The 12,877-nt window shown below is 40.5% G+C and overlaps 1 protein-coding gene across 6 annotated transcripts in view; it reads left to right on the top strand.

The window, feature by feature from the left end:
* The window catches only part of MGAM (maltase-glucoamylase), a 105,102-nt gene extending 94,522 nt beyond the window's left edge, over positions 1 to 10,580 (top strand). For all 6 annotated transcript variants that reach the window (XM_019666787.1, XM_019666785.1, XM_019666788.1 and 3 more), the window contains 5 exons: positions 3,903 to 4,027; positions 5,085 to 5,173; positions 6,486 to 6,535; positions 7,109 to 7,279; positions 9,310 to 10,580. In XM_019666787.1, coding sequence (XP_019522332.1) covers positions 3,903 to 4,027; positions 5,085 to 5,173; positions 6,486 to 6,535; positions 7,109 to 7,279; positions 9,310 to 9,387 — 513 coding nt within the window. In that variant the 3' untranslated portion in view covers positions 9,388 to 10,580. The remainder of the gene's footprint in view (positions 1 to 3,902; positions 4,028 to 5,084; positions 5,174 to 6,485; positions 6,536 to 7,108; positions 7,280 to 9,309) is intronic.
* The last annotated feature ends 2,297 nt before the right edge of the window (positions 10,581 to 12,877 follow it).

Raw genomic sequence — 12,877 nt, forward strand, 5'->3', positions numbered from 1 at the left:
CATGCCCTAACATGTTCTACCCCCGCCCGTCACCCTGTAGTTACCTGAATTTCTAGCCAAAGAAGATGCTTAATACAAGAATCCTTAATATAAGTTTGCAAAATTTCAGAAACAGTTTACATTTCCATCAGCACTTAATGAGAGTGTTCTTCTCTGTAAATCTGTTTTGACTAGTAGTTTTTGTTATAATTTTTATGTTCATCTTTCTATGATTCTTAAAGGCAGTGTAATCCCTAATGCTCATCATTGATTTGATTTGTGATTTTCTTTGACAGGCTGTTATTCTTCTGTGACCTTTTTATTCTTTTGCTATTTTCTTATTACGATATTTAAATGGTTCCTACTGATTTTTAAAGAATTTGCATATTTAAGTTCATAGCATTTTGCCATGTTTCTTGAAAATATTTTTTTACTTTGACATTTGCATTTCAATTGTTTATGTTTTTGATAGAGATCTTAACTTTTATATAGTCAAATTAATGTTTTAAGTCACTGGAATTCATTTTCGTGAATAAAGGTCAGGATATAATTTTTTTTCTTCCAAATTGTCAAATTTCACAATAGTTTTGCTTTGCTTAACTTCCATTATCAGGTGTTGTTCTTATATATCCTAGAATTTGTCTGAAAGAATTCTCTCTTCATTTATATTTTTGATTTATTAATTTATTGTTTATTCTGTCAGTATTGAACATTTTTAATGATTGTATATTTTTAGTACAATTTAATATGCGATAGACCAGTGCCCTCATCCTTTTCAGAAATATTTTTGATTGTTATTTTTATGTAGTCTCCCAGATGACATTAAATCAATTTTGTCAATCCAAAATATAAAACAAACTTGCACTCAAATTTTTATTAATTGTGTTTAATATATATAATAGGTCATATATCATTACATATTATATTACATATTAATATATACATCTGGGAAGAAATTATAAATGTTATATATTTGTTCCTAGGGTGTATATATTTTCACCAAAAGATATGTCTGAGAATGTTTCATAGCAGCACTATTTGTAAAATAGCAAAAAATACTGGAAATATACACAGTGTCCACCAACAGTAAAATGGATAAATTATGTTCTGTTTTTAAAACTGAATGCTATAGGGCAATGAAAATAGTGAGCGATTTAAAATAAAAACAAAAATGGTGGGTATCACATACAATATTGAGCACAAATAGCCATATATAAGAGAACAAAGAATGTATGATTCTACTTATTAAATATAAATTCAAAAACAGACAAAAGTGATAGAAATCAGAAGAGTAGCTTCCTTTGGTGAGCCGATTATTATAAGAGGGAATAAGGGAACCTTCTGGAATGCTGGTTATACTTATTTCTTGAACTTGGTGGTGGTTCTGTGGGTGTGTTCACTTGGTAAAACTTTATTGAGCTGTATGCTTATTAGTTACTTACTTTTCTGTACATATGTAATTGAAAAACTAGAAAATTCATATCCTCAGAGAGATAAGATATACTTAAAATCAAAAAGCGTGCTAAAAACAGGCATACTCACAAAACAGTCCTTGGAAAATAAAGGCATGATGCAGATATTTAAAATTTTGTTTAAAAAGAAATCATAAAAAAAACAACAACCAGGAAATTACCCAGGAAGTAGAACAGAAAGACATAGATGGAAAGCAGGACAGAAAAAAATCAGAAAGCCCTGCTCAGCTTCCTAGCCCCCACTTTTGCACAATGCCTTTGCTGCTTGTCCATAGAACTTGTGAACTAGCCCATCGCTTGAGTGAAGGATGGGGAAGAATGTATGACTCCTGTCTCAGTGGTTCCCATTTCTTGGGCATCTTGACTCCTCACGTCATAGCTGCCTTGGTAGCTGAGACCTCCCATACCCCGCACTACCCTCCCTGTGCTCATCTGACTACCAGAAGCAACAAGTCATCCTGTACTGCTTGGCCTATAGACCCACTTGTTTTATGAAGTGGCAGGTGCCTTGATGCAGAACAGGTTGAAGTGCTTCATTTAACTAGAGTGAGTCCTCTGGGTCTGGACTAAGGCTGGATCTCCATCGACTCTGACTCCCAGGTTCTCTAAACAAGCTGCAAAATCAGGAGCTTCTTATAGCTCTTTGTAGAGTTCTGTGACTTTCTCAGTCATGCCTATGTGACTGAGCACACTCTGAGGTGTTTTTCTATCCACTCCCTCCTTGTGTCTGTCTTTATTTGCGAATGGGGAGGCATGGAGCTATTCTGACTTGTCTTATGGATTGCCTGTTCTGATGAAGATGAAGAGCTGACAATGTGTAGGAATCAAAATTTTTACCTTCTTTACTTGTGGCCATTTTTAGTTCGTTTTTTTTTTTTTACAATGTAGAACATGTGTTAGGTTTTCTAAAACAGTCCTTCTCAATCATAATCAATGAGAATGCAGTTGATGAAAACTGCCCTGAACAAAGACATGTTAGGTTGTCTTTTTTTAAATTTTATTTTAATAGTGCTGCTTTAGGATTTTTATCTTATAGGAATATTTTTATGGATATTTTATTGGGAATTTGTTAGGCTAGCCTCGTTAGAAACTAAAGGGAAGTAAGCTTGTGACTCATTAGGTATTGGAAATGAAATTGGGAAAAGATCAAAATCATATTTAGCCATAATGTGTAGTAGAATGGAAATACCATTGGAGAAAAGAGTTTGGTAATAAGATGACGTTGACGGTTTTCTATGTATTGAGTTTCACTTGAAGGTAGGACAATGAATGGAGGAAAATGTCCAGTATTCATAAGATATTGGCATGAAATGCCTGTGGAGCTCATGTAATTCAAATTTCCCATGGTGTCAGTGAGTAAACTGAAGAAGCCGGGTGACGCGGGGCTGGAATTTTTATTCAGTCCTGTAGGCTTTGGAGCCCTGGGCGAGGCCAGTGAAGCAGAGCCTGCCCCAGGGATGTGGTACTGACCACTGTTCTTTCTTCTACCACCTGCCCCAACAGTTTTATACAGGTCGAATCTGTATAAAATGAGCATCAGGGACCCAACGTGTAGCAGTGTTACAGTAGCTTTGCTCCTTACCTCTGAGATAGCGGTTCTCAAATGGGGAGATTTTGCCTATCAGGGGACATTTGACTATGTCCAGAGACATTTTTTATTGTTACAATGTGTTGGGGGTGGGGAGATACTACTGGCCATCTAGTGGACAGACTCTGGTAAACATCCAAAAAAAACCCGGACAGCCCTCACAAGAAAGAATGATCTGGCCCTAAACATCCATACTGCTGAAGCTGAGAAGCCCACTCTTCTGGCTGGAGAATATGTGTAAGGATGGTTTCTTAGGAACTGAGGTTTATGGCTCAGGATGAGAGAACACGTCTCCCCGTCACACGTGAGGCGAGATAAAGATGTTAAACATCAAGGAAAATATAGTGAGTTTAAGCTAAGAATTTGTAACTAAGTCAGCTCACTTTAATCTGTTCTGTGAAGTGTCAAAGGTGTTAGTTAAATTGGTGGGGATGGGAGTATTGAGGGGAGATGAAGACAAAGTGGAGACAAAGCGAAAGAGGAGGTCCAGAAACGCCACTGTGGGGAGAGTATTAGGAGCCAACAAGAAATGAATGAAGGATTGTTCAACGTCCTCTAGCAGGACAGGGCTCTGTGACACCGAAATTAGACGCGGAGGGAGGCTGGGGCGAGGTCCATGCCAGGATCTCATGTAGTATGTACTGTGGAGACCCCAGAAGGCAAGGGACCCCGATAAGACATTGTAGCAGCAATGCAAGATTCTACACGCACGCTGGGTGAATGCGGAAGAGTGGAGTGACAGGTGCGTGCGGAGGGGCCATGAACAGGCAGCAAGGTGGGAAGAGTGGACAAGATGCCTGCTAAACGCATTGTTCGGAGGCGTGCTCTCTCCCTCACCAGCTCGCTTTTCTTCCGGCCCACAGGGTGTGGACATCCAAGCCAGGGGAGAGTGGAAGACCTTGCCAGCCCCTCTTGACCACATTAACCTCCATGTCCGCGGAGGCTCCATCCTGCCCTGGCAAGAACCTGCACAGAACACCCACTTCAGGTGAATGAGGGCACCACATTCCTCCTTTGCAAGCCAGTTAGCTCAGAGCCTGGTGGAGCCCACCAGTCTGTACACAGCACTCTCGGGCCCCAAAGCAATTTTACACAACTTTTTTGTTGGTTTGTTTGCTTGTTTGTGTTTCACCTTTTTCAGACTCTACACTCTTTCAACAATTATTATAACTCTTTTAGATCAAGTGGGTGAGATGTTAGGTCTAATTTTATTTGAAATGGAAGTCCAACAGGAGCAACCATGATTCATGGTAGTTTTAGAAGACTGGATCTCAGCTGAGCCTTTGCTAAGAAAATTATTGCTGAAAACTTGTGTTAGACATAATGTGACTGATACCTGAGGCTAAGATTCCTCATATGCAGACTTTAAAATTCTAGACCTACGTCTATATAATAATTAATAACAACTAACACCAAATGAATGGTTGCTCTGTGCCTAACACTGAAATAATATAGAGATTATCTATTTTTTCTTAAGAAAAAGAAAAAAATAAACCCTATGGTGTAAGTACTGTTATTATCCCCACTTTACAGATGAGCACAGAGAGGCCTCAAGAGGCGAAGCGATTACCTCAGAGTCACACAGTTAGTAAATAGCTGAGCAGGGACTGAGATCCATGTGTGTCTGATGTCAAACTAAGATTCTTAGAGCCCTACTCATTTGAGTCCAAAAGTTCAGTTAAAAACTGAAGCACGTAGGACATTTGTGAACAGAACTCACTGTACGCGTGTTTAGGAAGTTAGGTCATGGAAGAAGAAATATCACAACATCAGGACTTTTCCTCACAATGAGGAAAGGAAGGAACCCACTGAGTTGGCCTGTAGTTTTTGGTGGAGCTTCTAGAACCTTAAAGGAAATTCATTCATTCATTCATTCATTTCTGATGTGAGGTGATATAGCCAGTGGAGACAGAACTAGATCACAAATCTCTTGAATTCTGGTATTCGGTCTTTCTAGCATGAAAGACTTCAAGTTTTTATGAGAACCCTTGGTTTGTGGCTGTGGCTTGGTTTTAAGCTGATGCCTCTCTCCCTCCTGCCTGCAGCCGCCAGAAATTCATAGGCTTGAAGGTTGCCTTGGATGATAAAGGGGCTGCTGAAGGTTGGCTCTTCTGGGATGATGGGCAAAGCATCGGTGAGTACAGGTTGCCTCCGATCCGTGTCAATACCATTGACTAGGTTTCTGCATAGCGTTTAGGAATGCTCTTTCCTGTTCCATGTTAAAAGCAATTTCGCATTTTTAAAATATAGTCATTTGTTACTTTGAAGTGAATAAAACATAGACCTAATATAAATGAAGCTTAGCTCTGGGCCTCTCACCATTATCCACTGTTCTAATCCACTGTTAGCCATAGGGAAAGTTTCTTTGTAACCAACTGAAATGTCCTTCTGCATTGGTTTATGTTCAAGGGCACATTCCCTAATTTCATGGTTAATTGCCCCATTAAGAGAGGTAACGCCTGTATCAGCTGTGCTATTTATTTGGGGGAATTTTCCATTAGGAGTTTACAGGAATTGGTGAACTCTCGGGAGGATGGCTCAAGTATTGTTAGCTATTTCTAGGCCAGTGCTGTCCAATAGAACTACCTGCAATTATGGAAATGTCCTATATCTCTGCTGTCCAATATGGTAGTCATTAGACATCTGTGGCTATTGAGCACTTGGAATGTGACAAATGTGTTCTGAGGAACTGAATTTTTAATTTTATTTCATTTTAATTAATCGTGATTTAAATAGCTAGATTTTGCCAGTGGCTACTATCTTAGCACAGTTCTGAGGGATAGCCAATGCCCTCTGATCGAGTGAGTAATAGGCAAATTGGAAAGAGGTGAGCACATGGGGAAGCGTGAGAAAGCCACAGGCGTAGGGTGTAGGGTGGGAATACTTGTGACAGGGCTCTGGTAAGCCCACCTTTCCTGGACATGCTGAGCTTCGTATTCTCCCTGGACCTTTGGCTCAAATTGAGGATAAAAGGACAAAGAAGGCTTTCATTGGTCATCTTTGATCTCTAGAGATTGCAATGAACAAACTGCCTCATATCTCACCAGCCTTGGGGTTTGTAATGTGTGCCCACATGCATGTATGGGCACATATGTGTGCCTCCAGCGGGAGGAATCAGGAACTTCTGAGGTGACCAGGAAGATGTGGGGAGTGATAGATAGACGGTGAGGAGGAGAAGTGGCTGAGGGTGGTATTAGGAAGCATCACGTGAGGTGACTCGTCAGACAGATGTGTCTAAACACAATCATCTCAAACGTCTCATGTAAACTGAGATTGGGGCAGAGTCTGGCTGATCTCCATAAAGAGGGCTTATGTCACAAAAATGGAGATCTTAAAGAAAAAATTAAAAACCAAAAACAATCCCTATTTTTTCAACGAAGACAAGGTGGCAGTTAGAATTCTAGCACCTAACTCCTGGTCACATTTACCTTGTTGTTTGTTTGCAGATACCTATGAGAAAGGACTCTATTACCTGGCCCACTTTTCCGCCAGCCAGGTGAGTGTGACTGATACTGTGGCTTAGTAGGATGCTGGATACTGTAAGAGCATCAAGTACCACCCAGAATCCCTTCACTGCTCACCTTGCTAATGTGCATCCTGCCCTTCCTCTAGATCTCACATAGAGATGTAGCGTGCCCCCAGGACGTTTCCTATGGTTAAACACACTCTGGTTTCATCAGTAACGTATTCCAATTGACCAAAGCAGAGGTGGAAAGACCTTTTCAACAGTATGTCGCTCTTGTTCCTAAGTTGCCTAGGAATGGTCTGCACATTTTGTGACTTCTCCGCAGGTCGGATGTAAAGTTCCTGGGACCTGAGACTCTTTGTCTCCAGAGAATTCACAGCAATTCTAGAGACCTTGCAGGTGCTTATTTAGCCAATGCACAGTTGGCAATAGGAGGTAGACTGCTGAAATCATGGTCTCCACTCTTCGACGACACAAGATGGCGACTCTGAAGTTGTCTTACTTCATGATCGGTCTATAATTGTGCCTAAAAGAAGTGGGGGGACATTCCAACACATTTCACACTGGTTTTCCCTCGGGTTTCTTTTATCTCCAATTTGACAGAATACGATAGAGAGTCACATAACTTTCAACAACTACATCACCGATACAAACCCTTTGAGACTCGGCTACATTGAGATCTGGGGACTGAACAGTCTCTCCGTTTCCAATGTCAGTGTCTCTGTGAAGGACACGGTTATAACACCCAGCTTCAACTACATCGCTACAATCCAGGTTTGTGACCCCGGAAAAGTCTGGCTGATAGTTCCCAACCTCTGAGATGCATTGCACAATGCCTGCCTGCTTCCCTTTCAAATGCTTCCCTTCCCTCTCCTGCAAAGCCCTTCACACGAATCCATTTTCAGTGTGTCAGCAATGGACAGCATGGTGATGAAGGGACAATTCGGGCTTTATCGTCATTTGGGGTTGAGGGTCTGGATCCTTGCTTTCCATGCATGCATTCTCATCTGCAGACTTCTGAAAACCTTGCCTTTACTCCCTCACCTGTGACTCAGAACTCTGCTTCCCAGATTGCTTGAGCTACCATATTTCATCCACTGTAAGACGCCATCAGTTAAAAGTTGCTCCATTATTTCATGCGCCACAAAGAAAGAAAAAAGGATGAAAAAAGGATGATACAGTGCTTTCCTATCACGGAAAATTTTATTTTGAACTTATAGAAAGTTTTGTAAAACTGCTTTAGACATAGATTTTTATCATTTTAGTATACCTATATTAAGTGACAATACAGGGGAAAAGATACATGGGCATTGATGATTCTGCATCAAAGTAATTTAGAAGAGGTTGTACAACCTAAGGAATATCGTCAATAATATTGTGATAGCGTGGTGTGGTATCGTTGCTGGACTTATCATGGTGATCACTTTTTTTTTAATTAGTTTCAGGTATACAAGGCAACATAATAGACATTTACACCCCTCACAAAGTGATAGCAATCATTTCTTTAGGTATAGAAATGTTGAATAACTATTGTGTATACCTAAAACTAATATAATGTTATATGTTAGCTATATTTTAATAAAAACCTTTTTAAAAAAGGAATTTAAAAGAGGTCAACCCTGAATGTGAAGAAATATTAGCAATACCTTAACCAATTTGTCTCACATAGTTTTCTTTTATTATTTAAATAGTTTAATTATTTTACTATTTAAATCTTTTATGGTTTTATTTGTTATTATTTAAAAGGAAACTGCATGATGCTAATGGGTTAAGGTATTTCCTATGTACTACCCAAGGTGTTAGGGATACAGAATTTCATAAGATTCTTCTACTATTGTCTGTGAGGTTTTTCTCCCAAGCCATTTAAATGTTTATATAAATTTTCATCATAGCACTTTTCCTGATCTTACTGTCAGCCAAGGATTCATAGTCCTTCATAAAATAACCCTTAAGTTTATCCATTCTTAATAGCAGCAACAGCAACGAAGTTCATGTTGGCACAGATCATAATTGTCATGAGGCTGCTTGGCTCGCGGTAATTCTAAGGCTGTTGCTTGCAAGACATATTCTGATTTCGTGCATGTTAAGTATGTGAAAACCCTGCACCGTGGGATTAACATGCAATGGTTCCAACGTCTCTCTTCATAGTAAATGGGATCTTTTCTTGTATGCTTGCTTCTTGCTTTTTCCTGAGCTATTTTTCTTTCATAATCCTTCCTGATTACAACAAAGACTGAAACAAAAAGTTTTCCTATTTTTTTATTTGTTTCCTCATATTTGTGGTTTCCTTGTCAACCAACTTCTCCAACTTTACCAAGAGCTCATAAAGGACTTTACCCAATTTTGTTGCCGACCAGCTCATGGACTGCACATGCAGTGAACTTTTATGGAAAGTATTTGCCTAGAAAAAAAAGTTAGCATATTGGACTCTTACTGGCCATCATCAGGGCCCTGTTAGGGACTAGCAGAAGGAGGAAATACAAGGGTTAGCTCTGAGGGAAATCAACACCTCAAATGAGGGCAAAGGAGATATTTTCTCTAGTTTGTCTGTGGCGTTGTGTCTCTGCAGTGGTTGCATAATTGCATTATTTCAGGGCTTGTTGTCTTTTCCTTATCACTGAATGATCTTTGTACTCTAAGGAATTAAGAAACACTCACCTGAAAATTTGAGAGCAGCCTGGAAGCGAGGCAGTGAATTGTGGAAGTATGAGTTCTGTGTAGACCATTGGCTTGTATCTGATTTATCTGAGTGCAGGAAACTTCAATCACCAGATGTCCAACACTTTTCCTTTGGTTCCCCACAGGTGTTAAGTATTGAGATGACCAACAGAAACATCAGCCTCCATAATTTCATTTCCTTGACATGGACAAACACTCAGTGAAAATTAAGAGCAAGAGCCTATGAATGACTTTGAAACTACTTCATGCTTATCAAATTTTTATGTATTGCTAATTGGTTTTCATGGCCAGTATGGGTAAAATATTTTCTCAGCTTTGTTATATGTTTTTGTCTGTGTCTTAGCTCTGTGGGCTAGTCAATAGGGAGTTAGTGGAAAATCTACGGGTTACCTTAATGTCTCTGTGTGATTAATATGGTATCAGTTGTTTATCATACAACATTTACTGAAGATGAACTGGGTCCATGGTGGAGTGTGTGTGTGTGTGTGTGTGTAATCAGGGAATAGGCCCCGCTGTCCTGTGAAATACACAAGGAAAAGCTTGCCAGGACACTTCCAGGTCCTGGAGCTAACACGCCAAGACAGTATCCAGGAAGAACATCTGCTAATTGGGTATAGGAAGAGAAGAGCAGTATGCTGAGATCATGATATGAGGGGAAGAAATAGCAAACACACAGAAAGGTAAGCAGGCAAGATGAGAGGAAACAGAAGATGATGATAAAAGTGATCATGACAAAGAAGAAGATTATGTAAAAATATTAGGAAGATTAGCCTCCTGGGGAGGAGAAAGGAAAAGCCCAGTCACTTGAGAGCAAGAAATGGGGTTGAGGAAATTCTTAGCATGGGGGAGTAGGGGTGAGGATGAGATTTAAGCAGGCAAAGCTGAATGTAAAAAATAACTTATTTTTGCAGCTGTGTGCTTTGAAGTGTACAAATCGTATTGCTCTACCCTATGGCTAACACACATCACTACAGTTCACACTCATGCATGCAACTTCTATGCCAGAGCAAAATAAAACAAGCAGATTTACAAGACATTGTGAATTTTGTGATATTTTGACCATGGGTAATCTCACTTCAGATTAAGGCTTCTTTTTGTTCAGGAAACCCTTGTACATTAGCCTTGTTCTCTTTGGCATCAGAGTTCCTGCAGTCGGATCCACCAATGGAATGATCGGCGTTATGATCACACACTCTTTTCCTTACACCTTTGACGTGGGTCTTTAGAAGATCCGGGTTTGTGGAAGAGCGTGCTTGGATTGTTGTGGTTTTAATCATCATAGCAGTTACTATATCGGGTAAAATATCAACTCTGGAAAAATAACATTTGTAACACTGTTGGATAAAACACTAGATGGTTAAAATGTGTGATAAATAAATTCTATATTAATGTTCAACAGGGATTTTTACTTTTAGTATTACTTGGAAATGAGTATGTTAGGGTGCGTTGCCTTGGAGGATGGTGCTCTGAAATTGAAGTATCATACGTATTGTTGGTTTCCGACTTGATGATGTCCACCATCTGCTTGCTTTGATCACATTATGAGTTCTGCCAAGAGCTAACTTAACCACACCTTCTTACAAATAAACTAGAAAGTACTGGGTCCCGTACTTTATATCTCTGTTACTTTTTTTATGGATCAACACAAGCACGGAACCCAATATCTTCCAGTTGTCTAGCAAGAAGGGATGGCAAAATTCTACACTCTCCATACTTTAAGAATCGGGTTACAGCTGGGATGGTCGGTTAGCATTATAATGTCAAAAATGAGCACAGGACTTGGGGAGTTAAGAGTAAAGTATCACACAAAGACTAGAAAGATCTTGTGTAACAATAAATCTCCTTTCCTGATCTTTTGCCAAGACATTGTCCCAATTTGAAATGAGATCCAGGTACATTTTTCCCCTAACAAAGGATGCCTTGTACTAGAGCCATGATAAGGTGGATATGTCATTCCAGGAGTTCAAAAAGGCAGACCTCAATCTCTCCTCTTCCCTCCCCTCCCCTCCCTTTGCCTTCCTTTTCCTTCCCTTTCCTCTCTCTCTCTCTCTCTCCCTGTCTCTCCACACACTGACCATTTGAAGCAAACTTGGAGCACGATGGGTACTATATTACTTATGGATCTTAAGTGCCATCAAAAGATGGCCTGCGGGCCGGCCGAGTGGCACAGTGGTTAAGAACTGGCTTGGGATGCTGGAGGGCCCTGGTTCGGATCCCACATATGAGGGCCAGTGACACTGCCCTCCACAGCTAAGATGCTGAACAACGGGTCAACCTGGAGCTGGGCTGCCGTGAGTTGCCGGCGCCGGCGTAGGCTGCAGCCCCTGCTGCAGTGGGTTGCCATGGACTACCGTGTGTAGCCAGCAGCCAGTGTGAGCGGCCCTCAAGCCGCCATGAGCAGCCGTCCGGAAGCCAGCGACTGATCTGCCTCACCCAGGAAGAGCGCAATGATGGTGCCAACTTGGGCCAGTGAAGCAACGTCCTCCACAACTAGACTGAAGAACAAAAACAGCAACTTGTCTACCTGTCTGTTCCCTTTCCCCGATTCCCCAATAAAATCTTTAAAAAGAAAAAAAAGATGACCTGCTGTATATGTTGCTAAACTATGTGGAGAATATGCAATATCCCACATTACCCTCATATATTGTTGGTAGGAATGTAAACCGTTGCTGCCATTGGAAAACAGTTCTCCAGTTATTCAAAAAGTGAATGAAGAGTTACATATGACCCAGAAATTCCACTCCCAGGTATACAGAATTGAAAATACATGCCTTCGCAAAAACCTGTGCATGCTGTTCACAGCCTCACTGTGTATAACAGCCCCAAAGTAGAAACCACCCAAATGTACATCAACTGATGAAGGGATAAACAAATGTGATATATAAATATAATGAATGTCATCCAGCCATAGAAAGGAATAAAGCACTGATATTTGTAGGTGCCCGATACCTGCAACAACATGGATGAGCTTTTACATATTCTGCCGAGTGAAAGAAGCCAGACACAAATGGACACATATCATGATTCCACTTATGTGAAATGTTGAGAATAGGCAAATCTATTAAGACAGAAAGTAGATTAGTGATTTCAGAGATAGGGGAGATGCAATGGGAAATGACCACTAATGAATATATCTTCTTTTGGGGATGGTAAAAATGTTCTGGAATTAGTGATGATGGTTTTACAACTTTGTGAATATACTAAAAACCACTGAATTGTACACTTTAAAAGGGTGAATGTCATGGTATGTAAATTATATTTCAGTTTTTAGAAACCCACTTTTTTTTTTCTTAGCTAGTGTGTCAGTTCTGTAGTAGGGACTGGGGACAACAGCTCCATTACCCTGTAGCAGGTTCCATTGTCACTGCCCTTAGCACACGTCTGGCAACTTGCACCCCCAATTCTGAGCATAGGGTGCCCTAGGTCCCCTGTTCCTGCTGCCTCTGAAATGATGTCTCTTCACCATCCAAGGTCCCACGTGACCCCTCCTTCTTTTCTCCACTTTCTTCTGGGTCATAGGCTCATCATCAGCTGAGCCCCGGTCACTTGCCTCAGCTTTGGGATAGGGGAGAAAGGGGACTGTGAAAGAGAATTTCTAGCCTCTTCCTTGAGGAGGCAGAAGTCTCAAGGTGGGAAGTTCCTTCAGGATTAGAAGGCTTTTGTAAAGGTGCTAATCAGCCAAAGAGCATGACA

This window comes from Hipposideros armiger, unplaced genomic scaffold, assembly GCF_001890085.2.
Source record: "Hipposideros armiger isolate ML-2016 unplaced genomic scaffold, ASM189008v1 scaffold_478, whole genome shotgun sequence".
NCBI classification, from domain to species: Eukaryota; Metazoa; Chordata; class Mammalia; order Chiroptera; family Hipposideridae; genus Hipposideros; species Hipposideros armiger.